Below are 25712 nucleotides of genomic sequence, written 5' to 3'. Positions count from 1 at the left end.
GTGTGTGTGTGTGTTCGTCACTTTTTCCTGCTATGGGGTGGAATGAGTCCTTCTCCATGTCTTTCTTTACAGGGAACAAGGTGGGAGTAAACACAATTTATTTCTTTTGCCTCCTGTAAATATCCCCAGGGCCTCAGCCACTACAGGAGAAATTGCTGTCCAAGGGCCCTGAATGAGTGTGTGGAAATTACTTCCCCTTTTTGTACGAATGCTTTGCTCTGTGTCACTGTGTGCCTGCCTGGCGCAGTAATAGGTGGCGGTGTCTGCAGCTGTCAGCGAGCGGAGCTGCAGGGAGAACTGGTTCTTGGCAGTGTCTGCAGAGATGGTGGCTCGGCCTTGGAGAGATGACACGTAGCCTGTGCTCCCGCCATATGGATACACCCATCCCATCCACTCCAGCCCTGTCCCGGGAGGCTGTCGGATCCAATGCCAGGCAGTATCGCTGCTAATGGAGGTCCCAGAGACAGCGCAGGTCAGTGTGAGGGTGTCTCCGGGCTTCACCGCTCCTGGGCCGGACTGGACCAGCTGGGTAGCGGACAGGACACCTAAGGGAATTAGAGTTAAATCGTAACTACCCTTTCCAAGGGCTCGGCGATCATTTCCCCACCGCCTCCCCTAGACACTCACAGGGCGAGACGGACAGCAAACACAGAGCAGATAACAAAGATTTCATCTTCGAGTAGGAGACTCAAGCAAAGGAAATCCAGTCTCTGGCAGCCAAGAGCGTGTGAGAAGCCAGGGTTTGCCATTTTGTGGGGGAACCTGGAGCTCAGATTTGCATAAACATCACACACCCGCCACCGCACTGGAATAGAAGTTCATAAAGTGCGATCTCTAGCTACTGCTGTTCAATCAGTTTCTAATTAGTGTCCACTTTGCCTTTTCCTTTCTTCCTTCCTTTCTTTCTTCATACACCCCCTCTATCTATCTATCTATCTATCTGACCGAGACATACACTAGAGAAAATATCCCTTTTTTGTAGGGACTTTTCAAACAGTATAGGGGTGTGTGATGTGACTTCTGCACCCTAGGGATTGGAATGAGATTTGGTGTGTGTGTGTGTGTGTGAAAGAGAGAGGGACGTGGTGAAATCTAGAAGTTCATACAACATGTGCTCTATAGCTTGTTGTTCAGTCTCTCTGTAATTAGTGTCCACTCTGCGTTTTTCTTTCTTTCGTTCTTTCTGTTCCCCTATATTGGCGCCCATCACAATAAATTTTGAGTTCATGTTTGTGATTTTAAAGTTGTTGGTTCTTTGATATCCAAAGACCACAGGGAGCTTCATTTTGCAAAGATGACTGTCTTTTCCCCCACTCCTGTACACAGATTTACAAGTCCTTTCCCTCCTGCTGATACCTTGAAACCCTGCAAACCACAGGACAGGCCCCAAGGGAAGTGTGTTTCCCACACAGGCTGCTCTAGAATTAACTCTCTGCCCCTCCGGGCTTTCATCCCCTTGGATTGGGGTCAGTCGAATTCCGTTCTGCTTGGGCGCAGCGCACCCTGCTGGTGAGACCCAAAGCTGCAGCTGCTGCTGCTTATGAAAAGGCTCGTTCAGCGCTGCCCGGGAGTGGGAATGAGAAGCCCGGTGGGAAGGGGAAATTCCTGATCTTCACCCTAGCGGCTCAGGCTCAACTTCTAGCCATGAGCGCCAGATTCCTCTCAGCGAAGAGTGCCGATTTCCCCGTGTGTCCCAGCCCCTTGTTCCCTCCCAGAGCAGCACTAGCTCCCTAGCCCAGCCCTGCTGTAGTGCGGTGGGTGAGTGGAAAACCCCTGGTGACAGGGGTCGGGGTGATGCCCTCTTCCTTATTTTCCACGTTAAACATTGACCTCACCAGCTGACATAGCTGCTATCAAATGTGTGGGCCTCTGATGCCATCCCAGCAATGAAATGTTACTACTTTAACTTTACTACTAAAGACATTACAGGCCTCAGCCAAGCAGAGCAAGCTCTAGGTTTTTTGCTGCCCCAAGCAAAAAAAAATTTGGCAGCAACCCCCCCCCCGCCCCTTTTTGGCTTTTACACATGTTTGCACAGCACCTGATTTGCGTTGTTTTCCACTCTGCTCAGCAATGGCTGATGATGGCTCTTTAACCTCATTCCAAGGGCATCTCTTAGATTCAGAAGAAAGCTGGGACTTGTATTCGTTACTTGATTTACTGGGGGCAACTTGTCTTATTAAAGGAGAATCTCTTTTGCATTTGCTCTTCTTTCAGCGCATGCCCCTCCAACTTCACTTCCCTCCCAGACTGGAAGAGAGATCAGAGAGTTTCACTCCTTAAAGTCTAAGAACATTGTCAGCAAGGACCCTGTCCTAGTACTGGGGGGTAGGCTCCAGCCCTGCGCCTTTCCATGCAGCCCTGCAAAGCACGTGCCGCTGCAGATCTTGTATTCGTGTGGATGTGCCCACACAGGAGAGGGAGAGGAGCCAATTGTCAGGTAACCCAGCAGCTCGCATCTTTCCTGTGACAAGGGCAGCACCTGCCCGTCTCTCCGGGCCGCTGCTTGGCAGAGGGGCTGTGTTCAAGGGGGAGCATGTGTGGGTCCCTGGTTGCAAGCCAGCACCACAGGCAGCAGCTCAGGAAAGCGCTTGGTTCTCAGACAAGCAAAGAACATGTGGCGGGAGTTAGCCTGGCCTTGACTCGCCTCCTCGTTTCCAGAGTAGCGCGGAATGAGCCCAGGATGTTGCTTTTGTTAGGAGTGTGTTTGAGTCTGACAGTTACGTTCATGGGAGTCTTTGCTTCTCCCAAAGCCGCCTGGGTGGAAGCATCGGGGTGCTGCAGAAATACAGAGACACAGAGAGAGGAGATTGCCTCTCCTGGAAAAGTGTCCTTACGCCCTGTCCCTCTGGCCAGTCACTGTTTCTGATGGTGGGGCGGAAATGGGGCTGGCTGCATCAGCCTGACCCTCTGTGTACGCTGCCTATTTGTACAGACAGGTCCCCCTAGGTATCCCTAGGAGCGCCCGGTCTGGAATCTCTCTCTCCAACCAGAAACATGAGTGTGAAAAATCCTGAACTCTGTGTTAGCCTTGCCAAGTTCCAGTCCACGTTTGCTTAGAGGACAGGGTCGATGCACGTGGGATCTAGCTGTCATGCTGAACTTCACTCTGGAGAGCCATAAACCAGCTGTTTGATCTCTCCCCTCAGGTGCCTTACTGCGTTCTTACATTATAAACCAGTGCGGTTACAAGGTATCCCAGTGAAGGGACCCTGCATTGGCTGACACGTCTGTGCTAGCCCCTATGTGCTATCCTCTTTCCAGATGTGCTGGCCCCTTGCACACCCCCGAAATTCAGGATTGAGCGTTTCTGAGTGTGATGCAAACTGGTTAGCTTGGAAACGGTACTGATTTCCGTTTAAACCCTACATGGATTCGAGCCCAGAGAGGCAAACCTGATTGGAAACAGTGAGGTCTGCGCTCGGAGCGGTTCTTGATTTCAGCTCCATTGGGATTTTGAGAGTGGCCCTGCAAACCCTTCCTAGCCTGAGTAATCCTTACCCCACAAATTGTTCCACCGGAGCCAGTGGGGTCAGTCCCATTAGTAAGGAAGGGAAGATCTTAACGAGAACTAGACCCTGCAGAAGTTTGTCTGGTCCAGCCCCGGGCTCTGTTCCCAGCACCTGAGCTCCTTCTAGCTTTCCATGCACCCAGCTTCTCTTTTCTAGAGGGCAATTGTACAATAAACGCCATGAATCTCGAGTAAGCACGGGCTGGTTTTCTTTTCCTTGCAACACTGAAAGCCTCAACTCCTGGAAGAGGATGGCCGGAATGCCGCCCCTGGAAATGTGCTGCCCCAAGCACCTGCTTGTTTTGCTGGGGCCTAGAACCAGTCCTGACTGACAGGATGACACTGAGCGAATCCCAGCGTGGTGAATTGAAGAAGGTCCTGGATGGAACCAGAATGAACCAGGTTGAGGCTCTATGGCCTGTATTATGCAGGAGCTCAGACTAGTTTCTCATCCTGCTCCGCTCCGGCCTTTATGTCTATGGATCTGTGACTCCCCGGCAGGTTGTGTGGGGGCTCAGAATGTGTCCCCTGCAGAGGAAAGAAAGAGGAAGGGACCCAACTGAGAATGTTCTGTCCTTTGCGGGAACTTGTATCAATTCCTTCCCCTTGTGTAAAATCAAACAGGAGGAATAACAATAACAATAAAAGGGTTTGTTGTTGCTAGTCCCTTTCCCAGAACAGATCTCATTTTCACTGACAGGCCTTGGGCGCCACCAACACCAAAGGGCTTCTCTGATTACTGCAGGGAGAGGTTTTTGTCTGAGCTCAGACCGGCTTCCCCTCACTGTGTGTCTCGCACAGTAATAGCGGGCGGTGTCCTCGGGCTTCAGGCCGGTCATTTGCAGATACAGCTCACTCTTGGAATTATCCCTGGAGATGGTGAATCGGCCTTTCACTGAGTGAGGGTAATATATACTACCCCCACCGGAGCTTATAGAAGTGACCCATTCCAGTCCCTTCCCGGGAGCCTGTCGGATCCAGTGCATCCTGTAGCCAGTGAAATCTAACCCAGAGGCTTTGCAGGAGAGGCGGAGAGAGTCTCCGGGCTTTTTCACATCCCCTCCAGACTCCACCAGCGCCTGGGATCGGACACCTGAGAATAAAGACAAGTTGTAAATATCAATATAAAAAGCAGCAATCACACAATAATCTTCTAAATGCCAGTTATTCAGAGGAGGAAAATACCTTCCAAAGCTGCTACAGCAAAAATTACAAGGAGCAAAAATCCCATTTTCCTTGGTGCTGGAGGGAAAAGTTCTCTGGGGACTGGCTGGTCACTGCACAGACCCAGGGGCTGCGGGTTGTGTCTCTGGTTGCAGCCTGGGCAGAGAAAGGCACAGATTTAAACAGGAAACTTCTCCCACATTTGCATGCCCCCACTTTATAAGAGACACACACTCCTGCTGCCAGTGATCTGACTGACTCGCCCTAGGGCTCCGGGTGCAGGAGTCAGACTGTCCAGTCCTGTGTCTGTGCAGTGCTGGGCACAGGGCGCTGGGGTTCTGCTGACACTTTCGGACCCCTGGGAGGAATGACCAGCTCCCTGCAGTGACTGTATTTCCTCACCCAGGAACTGAGGGCCTGGCTATTATGAGGTGATATTGATGGATTGATGGATCATGGAATCCTAGAACTGAAGGGCTGGAAGGGACCTCCAGAAACCATTCAGTCCAGCCCCTGCGCTCTGGCACAGGTGCAGCCCGAAGCCAGGGGAGATGAGACAGTGGATCAGGCAGGGAGTCAGATAAGTACGGAAGCTATTTAATAGCCTTCTAAGCAAACATTACAAAGCTCTGTGGCACCGATCAGGAGTGTTTTGGGGAGTATCCTCTGCTCGTTGATAGTTGTCCTGGTCCTTGTTTTTCTTTATTCCGGTTTTTCCCAGCACACAGACAATGGGGGGTTCACATGGGGAATGTTTGGCATTTTCAGGACTCTGTAGAATGTACTGTGAAGCGTATAACAGTTTATGGGACCCAGCGTGTCAGTCCCCCCATCCCAGTCACGAGGGGCCGGCCTCGGGATCGCTGCTGAGTGTGGCACTAGATTTGGCTGCAGAGCCGAGAACATTGTAACCATTTCAAGAGAACACCCTGTTGTCTCTTGTGGGAGCCCAGCGCCGGGACTGTCAGTGTCAAACCAGGTGGGACTTCCCCTGCTGACCGCAACGGGAGGTTTCTGTCTGAGCTCAGACCAGCTTCGCCTCACTGTGTCTGGCACAGTGATACTGGGCGGTGTCCTCGGGCTTCAGGCCAGTCCTTTGTAGGTAAATCAGCTTCTTGGACCTGTCTGTATAGGTGGTGAATCGCCTTTTCACAGAATTTCCATACTGCGTAGTTGCTCCATTAATTGCTGATACCCGCTCCAGCCCCTGCCCGGGAGCCTGGCGGACCCAGCTCATCCAGGCACTGTCTATGTTGAACCCTGAGGTGGTAAGGTCAATCTGAGGGAGGCTCCGGGCTTTTTCTCTGCCGGACTCCAGCAGCTGGACTTGTGACAGGACACCTGGGAATAAACGCATCTTAAAATCATGTCAGTGGGAATTGCCAACTATCCATTCCTCTGACTCCCCTACCCACACAGGGGGAGAAAATACCTTCCAAAGCTGCTGCAACTAAAACGAAGTGAAGCCAAAGAGGCATTTTATCTAGTGTCGGAGGGGAAAGGTCTCTGGTGGGTGGGTTGGTAACTGCACAGACCCAGTGGGCTGCAGATTGTCTCAGGGAGCAGACTCGGCAGAGAGAGATTTAAACAGGAAACTCTCATCCTTATTTGCATATCCCCCTCCTTATAACAGATAAAACTCCTTCCCAGTGACTCACTGGATGAGTGCCCTGGTCTGGTCATTCCCTCTGAAGCTCCTGGCATTGGCCACTGTGGGAAGACAGAATACTGGGCTAGATGGACCTTTAGTCTGACCCAGTCTGGCCGTTCTCATGATCTCACATCTTGGTCTGGGGATCCAAGAGTAGGAACAAGACTCGTTCCTAGAGAAAAAAGGATGAGAAAAGCTTTGAACTCCTTAAGGGTTTAACAGACTCTTACCCTTTGGTGTGGCCCCAGCAGCTAAGTGGCATATGCTCTGTCCACAGGCCCAACCCTGACACCCCTGAAGCGGACACGACTCTCCACTTTGCTGTCAGGGAAGTGTCTTTAATGGCTGGCCAGGTTTGTCCGCAGGGAATGGAAGGAGCCCTGCTCTGCCAGGCTTTCTGCGTTCTCACCAGTCCCCACATTTACAGTGACAGGCAAGAACCAATATCTGAAAGGTGTTTGTTGGTGTCCGGTTCTCAGAAAAGAAAGTTGAGAGCACTCAGCTCCCTACTCCGTCCTCCCCAGACATCCCTTTCTGTGTTTTGGATATTATTTTTGAAAAGCATGGAGTTCATATTTCCGTTGCGTGTACAGTGTTGTGTTCTGTTCTTGCGTGCCATGGCTGGGGGGCATCAGCCCGAGAGCAGATCTATCGAAAGGGGAATGAGGGTCCCCAGGCGAGCAGCCAGCAGACAAGGCCACCAGCCCTGCGCTCTCTGACCCTATAGACCCCTGACACTTCTCTTGTGGAGCTGCTGCTTCTCTCTGCACAATCCCAATAAGCCCTACCAGACTACTGCCCTGTACCCTTACTAGCCCACTGCCCTCAGCGCCAACCTTTGGGCGTTTTCTGTAATTAAAGACTGCAGTCCTTTATCTCAGCGGTTACTCTACTAAATTGCTGGAACTGTATTGTGGGCTGGATCTTTAGCTCCACCCTCGGATAGCAGCAGAAATTCTGGACTGTGATTCTCAAATGTGAGGTGGGTTCCTTTATCCATCAGGCCCCTTTGAAAATCCCACCCCTGCGCCGTATTTCCAGTGCCAGCTGAGCGGGGTTTCTTCAGGAACTGGGCGTTCTCTGCAGCACAGGCCCATCGGGACTTATTCACCCCTCGTGTTGGAAGGGAAAGTTCTCCGGGGACTGGCTGGTAACTGCGCAGACCCAGGGGGAGGCAGATTGTCTCTCCGGGTGCAGCCTGGGCAGAGAGAGGGACAGATATAAACCGTGAGCTGGTGGTCCTGTTTGCCTATTCACCTTACAGGAGAAACAAATTATGCTGTGATTTATTATTTCTCTTCGGAATCTAGGACAGAGAGTCAGCCTGTCCCTTACTGAGTGTGTGTGCTGGGCCGTTCTGAGTGCGGTGGGATCCGGAGTGTATTTTGGAGATGGGAAATAAATAAATAATACAAGAAGATTCCCTGAAAGAACACAATTCCAGAGACTCGACTTCAGGGCCTGTTTATATTCGCATGACTTGGTGATGGAAGATTCTCAGGTCCTGCCCAAGTTTTGCCTCATAAAAGGGGAAGTTGCTTGTTTGTTTTTGGTAAAGAAATGGACAAATGGGTTAACCATATGGAAATATAAATATTCCTAAGATAGGGTGAAACTCAGCTCTACAGCTCCGGCCCACGAGCAGCGGGGCTGTGAGGGGGAGGGGCCGGCTCACGGGGTCCCATGGGGCTGGGACACCCGCTGGCGCTGGCAGAGAGTTGGGACTGAATCCCGTCCCCAGCAGTGACCGACTCCACTGAACTGTGCGGTGCCCAGAAGGGGCCAATTGCTCGTTGCTTCGCTCTATGGAGATCCCCCGTTAACCCCAATGTGAGGAGCCGTTTGTGTGAGGCGAGCAGTGCTCTGCTCTGCACTGGGGTGGTGGATATAGTCAGGGCATTAAAGAGTTAGGACTGAAAACTCTGACATCACAGACTGACACCCCCTTCCCCACTTGCGCCCAAGGCAGGAGAGTTTTGCTTGTGTCATTGCTGCCCCCATACGGCAGGCACGGGAACTTCCGCAGCTCTGGTTTTTCTACAAGCATCGACAGTGTTAGTGTCATTGTGCGTCTCGCACAGTGATACCGGCCGGTGTCCTCAGGCTGGTCATTTGCAGATACAGCAGGTTGTTGCAATTCTCCCTGGAGATGATAAATTGCCCTTTCACAGCAGGCGAATACCACTGGCTCGATCCATCCGAGTTAATCTCAGTCACCCACTGTGACAATGCGGTTCTGGCGGAACCCAACTGAGAGTGCCAACTCAGGACAAATTGCTCAAACAGGGCAGTTACAGCCCAAGGCTGGGGTTTTTCCACCTCTAAGGCAAACCAAACCAGCCAGACTAGGAGGACTTCGGTCTCACCCCACTGGCTAACCGCAAGTCTCACAAGCAATCTCCTTAGACACTCCAGTTTCCCAGTATCACCACCAGTACCACTCGTTACGGAGACAAATGGTTATGAAAACCAATACCCAAGTAAAAGAAAAAGGTTCTCCTGATCCCAAAGGACCAAGCCCCAGACCCAGGTCAATATACAAATCAGATCTTACCCACAAATCACACTGTTGCCAATCCTTTAGAGTCTAAAATCTAAAGGTTTATTCATAAAAAAGGAAAAAGATAGAGATGAGAGTTAGAATTGGTTAAATGGAATCAATTACATACAGTAATGGCAAAGTTCTTGGTTCAGACTTGCAGCAGCGATGGAATAAACTGCAGGTTCAAATCAAGTCTCTGGAATACATCCCCCGCTGGGATGGGTCCTCAGTCCTTTGTTCAAAGCTTCAGTTTGTAGCAAAGTCCCTCCAGAGGTAAGAAGCAGGATTGAAGACCAGATGGAGATGAGGCATCAGCCTTATATAGTCTTTTCCAGGTGTAAGAACACCTCTTTGTTCTCACTGTGGAAAATTACAGCAAAATGGAGTCTGGAGTCACATGGGCCAGTCCCTGCATACTTTGCTGAGGTACAAGGCGTATCTGCCTTCTCTCAATGGGTCCATTGTATAGCTGATGGTTCTTAATGGGCCATCAAGCAGGCTAGGCAGAGCTAATACCAGCTTGTCTGGGATGTCACCCAGAAGCATAGCATAAGTTTGCCATACAGACAGTACAGAGCCAATATTCATAACTTCAACTACAAAACTGATACACACATATAGACAGCATAATCATAACCAGTAAACCATAACCTTGTTTTAGACACCCCATTTGACCCCCTTTATACAAGATCTGGGTGCCACTACAGGACCTTGGTTGCAACAATGATCTATATGGTCCCAAATTATATCAATAACATCACACCCACTCCAGCCCCTTCCCAGGAGCCTGTCAGATCCAATTCAGCTGCTGAAGGTGAACCCGGAGGCTTTGCAGGAGAGAGTCTCCGGGCTTTTTCACATCCCCTCCGGACTCCACCAGCTGCACCTGGGACTGGACACCTGGGAATAAAGATGTGTTACAAGTATCAGTATAAAAACACCAATAATGTCATAGTCTTCGGGCTCTGACATTTTAAGCGGGGGGAACAAAATACCTTCCAAAGCTGCTACAATGAAAACAATTGCGACCCAAAGCTTCATTTTCCCGGGGCTGGAGGGGAAAGTTCTCAGGGGGCTGGCTGGTAACTGCAGAGACCCAGGGGCTGCGGATTGTGTCTCCGGGTGCAGTCTGGGCAGCGAGAGGCACAGATTTAAACAGGAAACTCTCCACCCCTATTTGCATATCCCCCTCCTTATAAGGGACCCAAACTCCTTCCCTGCAGGCTGTGAATTGCTTGCTCCAGGGCTGAGAGAGGAGCCGGATCATCCCTTCCTGTGAGTCTGTGCAGCACCCAGCCCCAGTGTGATTGGGTATTGTGACGGGGTTTGGACTCACCACCTGGCGCCTCCTACTGATTGTCTTGGGAATTAGCTCTGTCCAGTGGAGCGCCCCCTCCTTCTGGTGTCCCATCCATCGTCTCGCCCTCAGTTGGCATGTCCGGACCCGTGTTGCTCCCAAGCTCGCAGCGTCCTCTTCAAGCCACTGCGCTCCGGCAGTGCCCCTTAGTCCATCCTTGCCACCTTCTGGGGGCGGGAAATCAATCAGCTGCCTCTCTGCATCCTGACCAATGTGGCCAACTGAACCCTCAAAGTCACTCCCCTCTTGGCCAGGGGTTGGTGCAGCTCTAGATGGCTGCTCCATCAGCCGGGTGCAAGGCAATGGGGAAAGGGGGGGAACCCAGGCCTGCCCACTACTCTTGGTCCCAACCCAGGGACCCTCTAGTGGCAGCCGTCCTGCCCTCCTTCTCTCTCTCTGTCTGTCCACGTCCCTGGGCCACTTCCCCTTCGGCCCCTCGCACCGGCTAGGACCTTCCCTTCAGGGCCTGCACCCTGACAGACTCCGGGCTGGAGTTACCTTCCGCTCCCCCCCGGGCCTGCCCAGCACTGCACTATCCCAGGTGCTAGTCTCCCAGCCTGGAGACAGGCCCTCGTCAAAGGCCTGGGACAGACTGCCTGCTCCTGTCCTGAGCAGCCTTCTTATAGGGCTGAGCCTGGCCCTGATTGGCTCCCTCCAATCTGGGCCCTGATTGGCTCCCTATAAGGCCTTCCCTGATTGGCTCCCTATTTGCACAGGCCCACTGGCCTGTTGCAGCCCAAATTCAGGGAGTGGGGCAGCCTCCCCACTTCAGGTATAAAGGGGGAAAGAAGCAGCTGCCGGATTTGAGCCCAATTCCCTGGTTATGAATTTAGGGCCTGATTGTCATCAACGTATCCCATCCTGGGGAAGGGGTCTCCAGAGTCCCTGCCCATGCGAACATCGGGTCAGTGACAGGGCCAGATTAACCTTTTCTGGGCCCGACGCTAAACATAGCTGTGGGTCCCCATGGGGGCAAAGGAGCATGGCGTGGGGAGGTGAGTCCCCAGAGCAAGGGGCCAGCCAGGGGCAATGGGGCATAGCATGGTGGGGCCGGCCCCGCTCCACCCAGCACTGTGCGAGGGTGACGGTGAGCTGGCAGCGCGGCCGGGGCCGGTCCAGTGCCAGGGCAAGGAATCACTCCGACCTCTCGGGAATGGCACGATTAGCTAGGCCAGGGTCCGTCCCCGTCCTGGCCCCAGATTCCCTCAGGACCCACTTCCGGGGAGACAGGGTGACCATATGTCCCCATTTGGCCGGGACAGTTCCCCTTTTAAGCTCTGTCCCAGCCATCCTGACTTTTTTGGCAAAAACGGGCATTTATCCCATTTGCTCTCACCAACTGATCAGTTGACAAGAGCAAATGAACAAATGCCCAGTTTACCAAAAAAATCTGGTGTGACCCCTACCTAGCAGGGTGTGGAGGAACATGTGTGGGGGGTGGTGACGCGAGGTGTCAGGCAGCAGGGCTTGGGGGGTCAGCTCCAGCCCCAGCCCCAGGCAGCGGTGTGGGAAGCTGGGGCGAGCAGCCCGTGTCCTGGCGGTGGAATGTGGAACTCAGGGGGTGGGGGGCAGCCCCTGGCTGTGGTGTGGGGAGCTTTGGGGGAGGGATCAGCCCCAGTGGTGGATTTAGAGTTAGTGGGGCCCTGTGATCAGCTTCATTTTTGGGGCCCCTCCTTGGGACCCAGCCAAGAAAAAGAACATTCTCTCTTATCTGCCCCCCCCCCGCCCCATTTTTCATTCTTGTTTTCTTCATCCTCTTCCTGTAAGTAATAGCAAGTAAATGGAAATAAAGTGAGGAACCTTGATTGTTCTTGTAGTCGAACTCATTTTTCCACCGACCACTTGAAAATCACTGGGGGTCTTGGCGGACCACGTAATGATCTTTCCAAATATTGTTTGTACAGTTAGCTAACTATTGTAAAGCGCTTTGGATAAGAGTTTTATAAATAAATGTAAACAAAAACATTGGGGTGAGAGGTCTGGCCAGGGCTTAGGGTGGGGGATGGGGCTCAGGGCTGGGGGTGCAGGGTCTGGGAGGAAGTTAGGGTGCAGAAGCAGGCTGGGGGTTGGGGTTCAGGGTCTGGCCAGGAGTTAGGATGCAGGAGGGGGCTCAGGGTTGGGGCAGGAGGTTGGGGTGTGGAACACTTACGTGGGGAGATCCCATTTGGTGTAAGGGGTGCAGGTGGGAATGTTTGGGGGGGGTGCAGGAGCTCCCATTTGGAGCTCAGGGTAGGGGGTGGGAATGTGGGGGGGTGCAGGAGCTCCCATTTGGAGCTCAGGGTAGGGGGTGGGGTTGTGGGGGGGTGTAGGAGTCAGAGCAGGTGGCTGGGGGTGTGGGCTGGGGTCATGGGGGTGCTCCCAGCCCCCTGCCCTGAGCGGCTCATGGCAGAGGGCTGGAGGGGGTAGGTACAGGGGGACTGCAGGGCCCCACCTTTGCTCTGCCCTGCCCTGATTCCACCCCCTTCCCCAAGTCCCTGCCCCCCCTTCTCCAACTCCTCCCCCACACGCGCTGCGGCCCTGCTCCTCCCCCTCCTTTGCACCAGCAAACAGCTGTTCGGCAGCAGGGGAGGCACTGGGAGGGGGAGGGGGAGGGGCGGGAACCTAGGGTTACCATACGTCCTCTTTTTCCCGGACATGTCCGGCTTTTCGGCAGTCAAACCCCCGTCCGGGGGGAATTGCCAAAAAGCGGAACATGTCCGGGAAAATGGCGGCTCTGTTTAAGAGCCCGGCTGCCTGAACGCTACCGGCTTCGGGCAGCCCCGTGCCTGGAGACCCTGCGCCGCTGGAGCCCGGGAGGGGAAGTGCCCGGCTGGGGGCGCAGGGTCTGGAGGCACGGGGCTGCCCGAAGCCGGTAGCGCTTGGGCAGCCCAGCTCTTAAACAGAGCGGGGGCGGCTGGAGCCTCCAGCCCCCGGGGCTCTGTGTAACTGACACAGTGTCAGTTACACAGAGCCCCAGCCGCTGGAGGCTCTGTTTAAGAGCCGGGCTGCCCGAGCGCTACCGGCTTCGGGCAGCCCCCTTGCCTCCGGACCCTGCGCCCCCAGCCGGGCACTTCCCCTCCCGGGCTCCGGCGGCGCAGGGTCCGGAGGCACGGGGGCTGCCCAAAGCCGGTAGCGCTGGGGCAGCCCGGCTCTTAAACAGAGCCTAAGAGGAGCAGAGCCTCCAGCTGCGGGGGCTCTGCTCCTCTTCGGCTCTGTGTAACTTATACAGTGTAAGTTACGCAGAGCCGCCGGAGCCCCGGAGGGGAAGTGCCCGGCTGGGGGCACAGGGTCCGGAGGCATGGGGGCTGCCCAAAGCCCGAGCGCTACCGGCTTCACGGTTTGCTGGGCAGCCTCCAGACCCTGCGCCCCCGGCTGGGCGCTTCCCCTCCCGGGCACCAGCTGCGCTGGGGAAGCGCCGGCTGGGGGCGCAGGGTCTGGGGGCTGCCCGGGAAACCATGATGCTGGTAGCACTGGGGCAGCCCTTTCCCCCTGGCTGGGAGTGGGAGGGAGGAGGGGGCGGAGTTAGGGTGGGGGAAGGGGCGGAGTTGGGGCGGGGCTAGGGGTGGGGAAATGGGCGGGGCCATGGCCCGTGGAGGGTCCTCTTTTTTTATTTATGAGATATGGTAACCCTAGTGTTGGGCTCTGTGCGAGCCGAGCCGGACACGTGGCTGCGCTTCCCAGCACAACAAAACCCGGTCCCTGGCCCTGCACAGTGCTGCCGGACCGGGTTGCAGGAGAGGCCAACTCAGAATGCAGGGCGGCTCCGGCTCCTCTACGGCCGCTCAGGAGTCCAGCCCGGGATTTTTCTGCAGCCCTCCCAGCCGCTCGCTCTGCCGGGGGAGGGGGAAATCCCGGACATTGTGAGTGCTTTACAAATTCCCCCCGGACGCTATTTTTAGCGCGAAAAGGAGGACATGTCCGGGTAAATCCGGACGAATGGTAACCCTAGACTTGCCCATGTGACTCCGAAATCCATCTTGTTACTTAATTTTTCCACTAGCTGTGCTGAGGGCTTTGTTTGAAACAATGGATTTGATGAGACTGGTCACAGGGCTCATTGGGCCGAGACGCCCCTGCAGACACAGTAATGCCCTGGGCACTGGGAATTAGCAGGGACTGAAGCCCCGGTCCAGCCTCTTCACAGAAGCGGCGCTCCACTGACCTGGGCTCTGTCTGGTGGAAAATATTCCCTGGTAGCTTTCACCACACGGGACAATCGCGGTTTTCTTCACTCCCTGGAGTTCCCTCAGGAATTGCAAGGAGAGGAGCAGTTGGAGTGAGGCGGGCAGGGCTCTGCTCTGTATTGGTGCTTTCTGCTCTTCCCGCCCTCAGCTGTAAAACACTGGTCACTCCACTGAAGTTAATGGGTTTTCAAACAGTGAAAAACTTTTACTTATTCAGGATAAAGTGATTCCTCATCCGCTATTCCTGAAAGAAGATACAATTCTCCAATTTACTTCAAATCTGACCAAGAACCTAACCATAAATGTAGCCTCTTATCAAATCCGGACTCGAACTCTAATCCATAGACAGACTATTTACCCTTACCCGAAATGTTAATTATTACTCTGATTCCCCCCTCTGGCACTTCTAGTGCAGAAGGTGGGGCCTGCAAGGATTTTAAAAAATAATACTGTCCACTCCAGGCTTCTATTAAATTCCCAAGGTCACAGCTTTTTTCTGACCTTGGATGGGTAGATGCTGCCACCACCCAAGGGCAAAATCCCCCTTTTGAGAACCCAGAAAGCCGCACTTGGGAATTCCTTCCTGTGGGGTACCCTCCTGCCCTTTCACCCGCCCTCCGGGGAAGACCCGAAAAAGAAAAACAAAGGAAATCAGCTGTTGCCACCAGCTAATTAAACAACCTGCACAAACCTCTCAGGGACACAACAATTCAATCCTGTTCTTAAAAGAGGTAAATTTTCTTAAAAACAAAAGAAAAACAATGCATCTGGACCTTAGGCTTTTTGCTATGTTTAATAAAACCACTACAAGGATTAAGCATCAAGATTCTTGAAGTCCAGCTTAGAGGTTACAAGCAAACCCAAAGCACCTGGGGGTTAGCACAGATGAATCCACAAGCCATAAAAAAATAAAAAGAGATAAACCTAATCGCATCTTCCTAAACATTTCTTGATCTTCTTATATATCTGGGGTTTCAAATGAGTCATTTCTAGGTATGATCTGATGACTTTTCATACCTGGTCCAAAGCTCTTACAGCATCGCTGCTCTGTCCTCCCTCTCCAGAGAACAGACAGACAGACAAAGGGGAAGTTTTTTTCCCCAGTTTTAAATATTCTAGCCTTCCCATTGGCTCTTTGGGTCAGGTGCCCACTCCCTTCCTTTTACCTATGCAGGGAGACTTTTTAACCCTTTACAGGTAGAGCAAGTAGAGAACAAGTACTAAAAGGGATTGTATAGCTAACTGGCTGGATGGGTGTCCATAAACGGGAGCTACCCCCCCTTTCATTTATCACCCCCCCAAATTCCGATTTAATCCAACAGCCTAACTGTAATAGTGGCTCTAATAATAATTCTAACTGTAAACCTTACACTTTCTGTAACACTGACTCAGACACTAAAGTTCATCTGGGCCCTGATACTTATATTTACCCATACTGATCCATTCCCTTAGCCCTAACCATAACGTCAACCTAATCCTACCTTTAACCCTATCCCTAACCCTAACCTGAACCCTAATCATACCCTCATCTCTAACCTTAACCCTAATTATACCCTTATCACTATCCTTAACCTTAACCTTAGGCATAAGCCTAACCCTAACACTCGGAGTTTTGCAGGTGTATGTATGTGTATTTTTAATAGGCTGAATTTTCCTCTCCCTAAATTCCGTTCAGTGACCTCTCATTGCTGGGAGGAGTGTGTTTGTTTTTAATACCAGTAGCCTGAAGCCTCTAGTTAAATGCAGGATTGTGCGCAGTGCCAGCCCCGAGGCAAGCGACTAAAGTTTGGAATTGCAAGATCAGCCAGGAATAAATCATGAAGAGCTAGTAAGGGAGTAAGGGAGCTGCATACTCTTGTCTCTCTGGTGATAGGAGGAACGATGCTGGTCGGTTCAAATAACTACTTATTTTATGTAAAGTATCCTATTTCCTGGTGAGAGCGATGGATGCGAGAATGGGACCGCGACTGAAGGAGAGACAATAGGGTGCCCAGTTTTGTGTAGATTCTCAGATTTAATCCCCTTACATTTTACAGACTTTAGGTGCCCCAAAGGAGAACACCCACCCTCAGAGGTGGCAGGTTTGTAGAAATTTTGGTGGTGTCCAGAACCACCCCTAAAATACTCTGTGCCCCTCAAACTCTGCCCCCCCATCCGCCTAAGGCTCTGGGAGGGAGTTTGGGTGGGGGGAGGAGGTCTGGGGTGCAGGGCCTGGGCTGGGGCAGGGGACTGGGGTGCAGGACGGGTGAGAGGTTGGGCTCTGGAAGGGAGTTTGGGTGGGGGAGGGGGTTGGGGTGCAGGCTCTGGGATGGAGTTTGGGTGCTGGGTGCAGGCTCCAGGCTAGGGCAGGGGGTGGGTGTGCAGGCTGTGGGACAGAGTTTGGGTGCTGGCTCTGGGCTTGGGGTGTAGGCTCTGGGAGGGCGTTTGGGGATGGGAGGAGGTGCGGAGGGAGGGGGTGCAGGCTCTGGGAGGGAGTTTGGGGGCCAAAGGGGGGATGCAGGCTCTGGGAGGGGGTAAGAGGCACAGTGCCTACCTGTGGCTCCTAGGCAGAGTGGGCCAGGAGTCTCCATGTGCTGCTACCCCCAGGCACTGCCCCCGCAGCTTCCTATTGGCCGCAGGAGTGCTTGGGGCAGGACACGGACCCACCCCACACAGGAGCTGCAGGGAGGGGCCAGCAGCCACATGGAGCAGGCAGGAAGCCACTCAGCTCTGCTGCACTGCTGGTGGTGAGAGGGGGCCCTGGGCTGTTTTAAATGGCCTAGGGGATGCACAGGGTGGGGACGCCCGGGGCAGAAGTTGCGGCTGAGGGAGAGACCCAGCCTCAGCCAGTGCTGGAGCCGAGCCCCAGGCCAGGAATATTCCTGGTGCCCAGGCACCACGGGCCCATAGAACTCACCACCCATCCCATGCCCACTCTGAGGGAAGATTTTTCTCTGACCTTCCACTACAGTGAATCTCTCGCAGTAATACCAGGCGGCGTCCTCACGTCTCAAGCTGCTCCTGTGCGAATACAGCAGGTCTCCGTGTTTGTCCCTGGAGATAGTAAATCATCTTTTCACTGAATTGGTGAAATATGTGAGGCTTCCAGAGCTGTCCATGGTGTAGACCCATTCCGATCCCCTTCCTGGGGGACCCATCCCAGTTAGGACCTGCTGAAGATGAACCCGGAGGCTTTGCAGGAGAGGTGGAGAGAGTCTCCGGGCTTTTTCACACTCCCTCCGGACTCCACCGGCTGCCCCTGCACCTGGGCACCTGCAATTCAAGGCACGTTATGAGTCGGGAGATTCTGACCGAGCTGAGGAGAAATCTCAGGAGTCTGCTATTTTGGGGGAGAAAATCTCCTCTGAGCGTTGCGAGAGTGTGGAGGAGATGGAACCAAAACCTCATTTCTCTGCCTGTATCAGGGGTTCTTGGGGGATTAACTCTTTCACTGCCCGAACCACAAGGCTCTGGCTTCTCAGTGCCAGAGCTGCAGGGTCTGGGGAAGGGCAGGGTTTAAGCAGAGAAACCCAGCCCCTAATCGACGTGAAATCGTGAGATCAGAGCTCAGAGAGGAGAGTGACAGTTCCAGAGAGTCTGGCAAAGGCTGTGTGACTTTATCCTCAATATGCTGCCTGGTACTTGATCCCAGAGTCAACATTGTCCTTACCAGAGAACTTGGGGGCCACTATCTTTGTAAGACAAATTTCCCTACACTGCACGTAGGCCAAGATTTTCAAAAATAGCTATTTTAATTGTGTCAAATTGTGTTTGCTTTGTCTGAGACACCTTAGAAGGGGCTTCATTTTCAGAGTTTGGTACTCAGCATGTTCTGCCAGGAAAGTCCCATGTAAGAATTCCAAGCAGGGCACCACAATTTGAGAGAGTTAGAACCACATAGGAAAACACTACCTATGTTAAGATGAGAGAAGACAGACAAAGAGAAAAATGTTTAATTTTACAGTATTGTTACCTGCACACATTAGGGCACCCCACCTTTTCCCAGTCCGTAGGGCTCAGAGCCACCCATACACCCTGACCCCTACGGACTGGGTAACTAACCTGGTCAATGTAAGCCCCCACACCCTTTCCCAATACATAGGGCTCTGGGTCCCTACTACTTCTGCAGGTGTGCAGGACCTTTTACCCATGAAAGAGCCTTACACAGTAATATCCGGATCCTCTATTTATTAACAATTACCAAGCAGAATACACATTAAGCACACAATGCCATGCTCACCAACCCTGATCACGCAGGTGGACTTTCCCTGGTGGCCAGGCCAGGCTGGTCTCATCTTGGCCCTAGTTGCTGCACTTCATGGTTGTGCAGAGGATTCTTAACAGCTCTGATCTCAGGCTGAGTCTTGGGGGTGAGATCTTCTTCTTCCAGGTCTTTCCTTCTTCTTCTCTTCCCAGCCGGTCTCCTTCTTGGACCCCAGTATATATAGTGAAACTTGAGTCCTGCTTAGCTAGACCTCAACCAATCATTTTACTGAAATCTATCTAACCAATCTTAAAATATTGTAACATAATTCTCTAACCACTTATAACCCACTACCCTAATTAACTTACACCTAGCAAAATTAATTATACAACAGACAGAAATAATTAATGAACCAGACAGATCATACAGATAAACAATAGGGAAGTGGGGACCATAATGACAAAACAATAAAGAAATGAGGATTTCACAACCACAACTATTAAGAAGTGATTTCTTGACAGCCAGATGCTGTCAAACTAAATTTCCTTTAACCATCTTAAGATCTGTTTGTTTCTCTGGTGCTAGTGGAGCCATTCGGACGGGGTCTCCTCCTTACCAGCCGGATCTGACATTGCTTTAATGGAATGTAGATGGAATGTGAGGATGTGACTTCCTGCTTCTCAGCTCATGGCTGCTGCTCTGTTAATCTGGCTGCAGACGGAGGCTGCAGGCTTTAGGCCTGACAACATGGCTGCAGACAAAGGCTTTATCCCTACAGCAGGGATCGGCAACCTTTGGTACACGGCTCGCCAGGGTAAGCACCCTGGGGGGCCGGGACAGTTCGTTTACCTGCCACGTTCGCAGGTTCGGCCGATTGCGTCTCCCACTGGCTGTGGTTCGCTGCTCCAGGCCAATGGGGGCTGCGGGAAGCGGCGCGGGAGGAAGGATTTGCTGGCCGCCGCTTCCCGCCACCCCCATTGGCCTGGAGCAGCGAACTGTGGCCAGTGGGAGCCGTGATCGGCCGAACCTGCAGACGCGGCAGGTAAACAAACTGTCCCGGCCTGCCAGGGTGCTTACCCTGGTGAGCTGTGTGCCAAAGGTTGCCGATCCCTGCCCTACGGTATTGCATTGGAAGGTTTTCTGGAGTGAATTTTCAAAGACATGAACGGCAGTTCGACAGCCAGCTCCCATGGATCCTGGTGCTATTTGGACACCTCACTTGTGTTTGCCCCTTTCACAATTTCCCCTTGTTCCTCTCAAGTCAGGAAGGACAGTGAAGAACACTGGTGTCTAATTCAGTCCCTTCTGCTAGGCTAGGGGACTGTTGGGACAATGACCTTGGTGTTCTGTGTTGCTAGGGATGGTGGGATGAATAATGCACAGGCTGTGGAATGTTTCTTTAGCTGTGGTGCATTCACCAGTAGTGTAGTTTTGTGTGACTGGTCACCTGATTACATGGGCTTCCTCCACTATTCTCTACATTAGCTGAAGTCGACTCTAGTAATCAAATCAAATCTAGTAATTACTCTAGTAATCAAACTGCCTCTTGTTTTAGAATCTCCCTTTTACCAAGTCACTGTAGTATATGCTAAAGCCGTGAACCTGGGCGAATGTAGAAGAACAGACTCACCCCTGCAGCACCTCCTGCTGGTGACTTCTGGGAATTAGCTCTTCCAGCATCTTGGAGCGCCTTCTGCAGGCTGAGGCTTGGGGGTGAGATCACTGGGGCAGACTGCAGTATAGGCCACTCATCACCGGCAAGGTTGGGTTTGGACCTGCTGCCTTGGCCTAGCCCTGGGCTGCCCTCTGCAACCCCCAGTACCTGTTGGCCTTATGCTATGCTGCAGCCTGGGGTTTTCCAGGCTAGAGCTCCCCGGCTCCTCAGCCTTTCCCCAGCCCTGCTCCATGCAGGTACCCTGTCCCAAGCTCCCTGCAGCCAGGCCCTTCTCCCTCTGTGTGCAGAGAGAGACTCTTGAGCTCCTGGCTCCCAGCCTTCGTATACAGGCCATCTGGGGCCTGATTGGGGCATGGCCCAGCTGTGGCTACTTCCCCAGTCAGCCCGGTAGCTTTTCCCTTTGCCCCAGCCCTCTGCCAGGGCTCTTTTAAACCCCTAAGGCAGGAGCGGGGTAACCACCTCACTACAGTGAGCCACTCCAGTCCCTTCCCGGGAGCCTGAGGGACCCAGCCTATGCAGTAACTAGTGAAGATGAAACCAGAGGCTTTGCAGAAAAGGCAGAGAGAGTATCCAGGTTTTCTCACATCCCCTCCGGACTCCACCAGTGGAACCTGTGAGTGGACACCTAGAAATAAAGACTATTTAAGGGGAATGTAAGTATCTAGGTCAACGGAATAACAACCCCTACCTCTCCAATACATGAAAAGGGAGAAAAGTCTCATTGTCCCTGTGTTTGGAGAGGAGAGTTTTCAGTGGGGTTGTCTGGTGACTGCCCAGAGACAGAGGCTGCAGATTGTCTGTCCGGGTGCAGCTGTGGAAGTGAGAGGGACAGATTTAAACAGGAAACTCTCACTTCTCTACAGAGCTGGCTCTAGGCACCAGCAAACCAAGCATGTGCTTGGGGCAGCACATTTTCAAGGGCAGCATTCTGGCCATTTTTTTTTTTTGTGCTTCCGGCAGCAAACACCTAGTGCCGGCCCTGGCGGCAGCAGCATGTCGTGGGTGGGGGCGCCCTGTAGACACTGCCGTTCATGCCGTGGGGGAGCAGCGCCCACACTTTGTGGCTGGGCCGGGCAGGCTTCGAGCAGGGGACCCTCAGGCTGGGGGACACCCCACGGGACACACGGAGCTGCATGCAGGTGCCACAGGGCGGCCACCCCCCAGCACCGCAGCCAGGGCTGGGCGAAGCAGCCTGAGCCGCCCAGGGACTGCGGCAGGGCGGCCAGAAGCAGCAGCAGCAGTGGGGCCATAGAGGGCGGGACACTGCCATGCGGGGCCTGTGTCCCGCTCTCCGGGGCTCCGCTGCCTCTGAGGCTACCCTGCCCCGGCTCCTCAGCCCTCTACGGGGACGGTCCCCCGGCTCTGCCCTCCTGGGTCCCAGCCAGTTCTGGAGGCAGGAGCCCTGGATGGAGGAACCCTGGGCTGAGGTTCGGCCTGGGAGCCCCGCTGCTTACCCCGACCCTGCCAGCACCGGACCAGCTGGAGGTGAGGGGGGAGCAGGCAGAGTCATCACTGGTGGGGGGGAGCCCAGGGCTGGGGTGGGAGGGGTGCGGGTGGGAGGGGGGAAGAGAGAACCCAGGGCTGGGGTGGGGGGCAGCCAAAAAATTTTTTGCTTGGGGCGGCCAAAAACCTAGAGCCGGCCCTGTTCCTCTATGCATATCCCCCTTCTGATAAGAGACTCCAATTATTTTCTAGAGCAAACTCAGTTTCTTTGTGTGTGGCTCAGAGAAGGGCCGGAATTTAACTCTGGGGTACCCCCCGCTCCCAGTTGGGGTGCTAGCACCATTGGATTAGAGCTTCCTATGTGACTATAAGGAGTCCAGTTCACATCTTCTTTGTCCTCGCCCTAACTCCCACATTTAACCCTAACCCTAAGGATAAACCCTCACCTTAACCTTTGTATTGAGCTGAACCTGAGAGCTAAAGGGATACCTTAGTTCTATCACTAAATCCTGACTTCTTCTCTGAAGGCAATTCTAACCCTCAGTATAAATTCTAACACTGACTTTTAATACTAGGCCTCACCCTCCATTGCTACCTTGAAACTAACACTAAAGCCTGTCCTAAAACCTAACAATAAAACCAAACCCACAATTTAACACTTAACTGAACACAAACCTAAATTTGTACTGTAACCCTATTTCTAAGGGTGACAAATAACCTTAATCTTTAACATTTACTCTAACCCCAACCTTAAATGTATAAACTAACCATAATCCTAAATTTGGTCCTAATATTAAACATGACGTGTCACATTAACCTTTAACTGTAACCTGAACCTCAACTTTATTCTCTGTCTCTAAATCCTAACCCTATTTATAACCATAAATCTTAACTCTAGCCCTAAACCTAGAGCTAATCTTAACACTAAATTTAATCCTACCCGGAGGCCTGAACTCTTGCTGTAACCCTAAAGTCTATACCTTAAACTGTAGCCTTAATAGATGGGCGGATAGGAGTTATGTGATAATGTTAATGGAGGGGGGCAGAATAAATAGAATCACATAATGTTTAGTAGCCTTGGAGGCAGAAGTGTCAATAGTCCATTGTGGTTTATTGAAAATTGCTTTAACGTTTGAAGCCATCACTTTAAGTTTGAAAGGAGTTTCCTTCTCCTGCATGCAGGCTGTTGGGCTCCGTAGGGAAGCTTGTGATCTGGATTTTTAACAGTCACTTTGCAAAGAGCCGTGGTAGATCAGGATGGGGATGGGTTGTGCCTCTCTCCCTTCGGGAGCAGCCTGCTTTGTCTCTCTCTATCTTTGGTCCTTGTGTGTTAGGGGTCTGGATTCTGAACAGTAATAAAGTACTATAAAGTCTCTGCCTTTCAGGAAGAATATTGTGTGTGTGTGTGAGAGAGAGAGAGAGAGAGCTAACTTTTCTATGTACATTTCCTTTAGGCTGCTTGTGTAAATAGAGGTGGAGCTGTCTTTGGAGGTTATGAGTCTGCCCCCAACCCCCACCCCTCAGGGTTGTAGGCCAGTAGCTGTTGGTACAGGAAGTATGATAGTAAAGTGTCCACTCCCACTTCTTCCCAGAAGCCTTTTGGATCCAAGGCATGATGTCCAGGTTCACCTTACATCCATCTACAGCACATGTCAGACTTTTTCACTGTTCAGTCTGATTTGGTCAGGACAATCTACCAAAAGACGCTGTGGAGAGGAAAGCAATTGGTGAGAAGTGATATGAATAGTGAATAATTAAATTTAAAAGGTCAGGGCGCCCGACTCTGCCTTGATGGGAACCTTAAGAGGCCGTTCCCAGCTGTGCAAAGAGGAGGGAGGAATGATTTGCGCCGACTTTGCTCTTACATCCCTTAGGTGTTAGAGGAGTTGTATGGTGGTTTCATTTGTAAAAAGAAGAACAGGAGTACTTGTGGCACCTTAGAGACTAACAAATTTATTAGAGCATAAGCTTTCGTGGACTACAGCCCACTTCTTCGGATTCATATAGAATGGAACATATATTGAGGAGATATATATACACACATACAGAGAGCATGAACAGGTGGGAGTTGTCTTACCAACTCTGAGAGGCCAATTAAGTAAGAGAAAAAAACTTTTGAAGTGATAATCAAGCTAGCCCAGTACAGACAGTTTGATAAGAAGTGTGAGAATACTTACAAGGGGAGATAGAGTCAATGTTTGTAATGGCTCAGCCATTCCCAGTCCTTATTCAAATTGAGAATGATTTAATTGAGGCCTCTACTTGTTTTGCTTGCTCCTCCGGAAGTGTGATCTGATTGGCCACAAATAACAGCAAAAGGTGCTTGAGGTACCTGTGTGAGGTCCTTATAGGAGACTTAAGCAGCAGTTTTAAATTATTTCAGGCTGAGCCCTTTGAGCAGTGTGCAGATTATTAGGACTCATTCCCACAGAAGTTGGTGTTTACCCTGTGGTGGGGTGTTCACCTCAGACAGAGCAGGTTACATTAGTTAATTAACCTGAAAGGCTGCACCTGAGGGAGAGCCAGGGCTTGAGAGGCTGATTGATGATGGAGCCCAGCTGAGAAGGAATGGGTGGGGCTGGTAGAAAGCTGGGAAGCAGGCTGCAGTCACTCCCTGGGAGAAGGGAGATGTGTTTGGGGCTGCGGAGTTAAGTAGTCTACAGTGACTCCCTGGGAAGAGGGAGTTTGGGCTGGTAAACCTGGGAGCCTTGTGTCAAATCAACTTCCCAGGCCAGTCCCTTGAGTTAGAGCAGGAATGACTCTGTCCTCAAAGTGTAGTTCAACTGCATGTTCCAAAAATCGATGTGAGATTCCAGTCGGTCAAATGAAGTTTCCTAATGCAAAGAGCATCGTGGTGGGACGGGAAGGGAGCCCCAGTGAGTCAGGTCTTTTGTCTGAGGTGCTACTGTCAGTATGTAACCAGGAAGTGGGAGCTGTCAGCTTTGCATGTACTGGATTGACCCGAAGGGGGTTAAGCTGGAAGCAGGGAGTGTGTGGGGCCTGGGTAGGTGTGTGGAGCGCTGGGTTCTGGTGGGTAGCCAGAGAATCTAGCAAAGGCTGTGAGGGTCTCTCTTTAATACATTGTCTGATACTTGACCAGAGATCACACACACTATGGAGCGATGGGCCACAAGATGGAATATTGTCTGGGAATTATATACATAAAACCTGACTTTACTCCAGGCCTGATGACCATTTGGGGTATTGTTTAAGGATCTGCAGCCCCCTGTGGCCCATGGGATAAGGGACGGCGTTGTGAGGACAAAGGCAATAGCCTCATGTAAAGGGTGGGGATGGCACGGTGAGGGGCCCCACATCGGTTATAATGAACTAATCACCTTTTGCTGCATTAATGCGCTAAACGTCCCAGTTTGTTGAAAGGGCCAGAGCCTTCCTGCTGTAAATCAGGAGTAACTCAAGTGTAGTGAAAGCAGTTGTGGTGACTTTACACTAGCGGAGAATTTGGACCCAGGAGCAATTCGCTCCATCCGTTGGGTGCTGGAGGGGAAAGTTCTCAGGAACTGGCTGGTAACAGCTCAGACCCAGGGACTGCGGATTGTGTCTCCGGGTGCAGCCTGGGCAGGGAGAGCCACAGATTTAAACAGGAAACTGTTTCCCAAATTTGCATGCCCCCGCTTTATAAGAGACACACACTCCTGCTGCCAGTGATCTGACTGACTCGCCCTAGGGCTCCGGGTGCAGGAGTCAGACTGTCCCGTCCTGTGTGTCTGTGCAGTGCCGGGCACAGGGCGCTGGGTCCTCCTGACACTTTCGGATCCCTGGGAGGAATGACCAGCTCCCTGCAGTGACTGTATTTCCTCACCCAGGAACTGAGGGACTGGCTATTGTGAGGTGATATTGGGGAGACTCAGCTCTGGAGCCCCGTTCCACACGCACAAGGGCCATGCAATGTCCGGTCAGGGGGGTTAGTGTCTGGGGAGGGGTCGTGTCCCAGGGATCCATTGGGCTGGGCCACCCGCTGGAGAGGGAAGATTTCCCAGGGCGCTGGGAGGGATTTGGGAC

The 25712-nt window shown here is 52.4% G+C and overlaps 1 gene segment (V, D, J or C); it reads right to left on the bottom strand.

The window, feature by feature from the left end:
* Positions 1-5699: 5699 nt before the first annotated feature.
* On the bottom strand, positions 5700-8391 carry LOC128846254 (probable non-functional immunoglobulin heavy variable 3-38). The segment is given in 2 exon segments: positions 5700-6016; positions 8307-8391. Coding segments are annotated over 2 exon segments (402 nt in total).
* Positions 8392-25712: the final 17321 nt, after the last annotated feature.

The sequence above is a fragment of the Malaclemys terrapin genome, chromosome 12 (assembly GCF_027887155.1).
Source record: "Malaclemys terrapin pileata isolate rMalTer1 chromosome 12, rMalTer1.hap1, whole genome shotgun sequence".
Taxonomy (NCBI): domain Eukaryota; kingdom Metazoa; phylum Chordata; order Testudines; family Emydidae; genus Malaclemys; species Malaclemys terrapin.
Note: the sequence above shows the minus strand (reverse complement) of the source record. Positions and strands in the feature narration are given on the sequence as shown.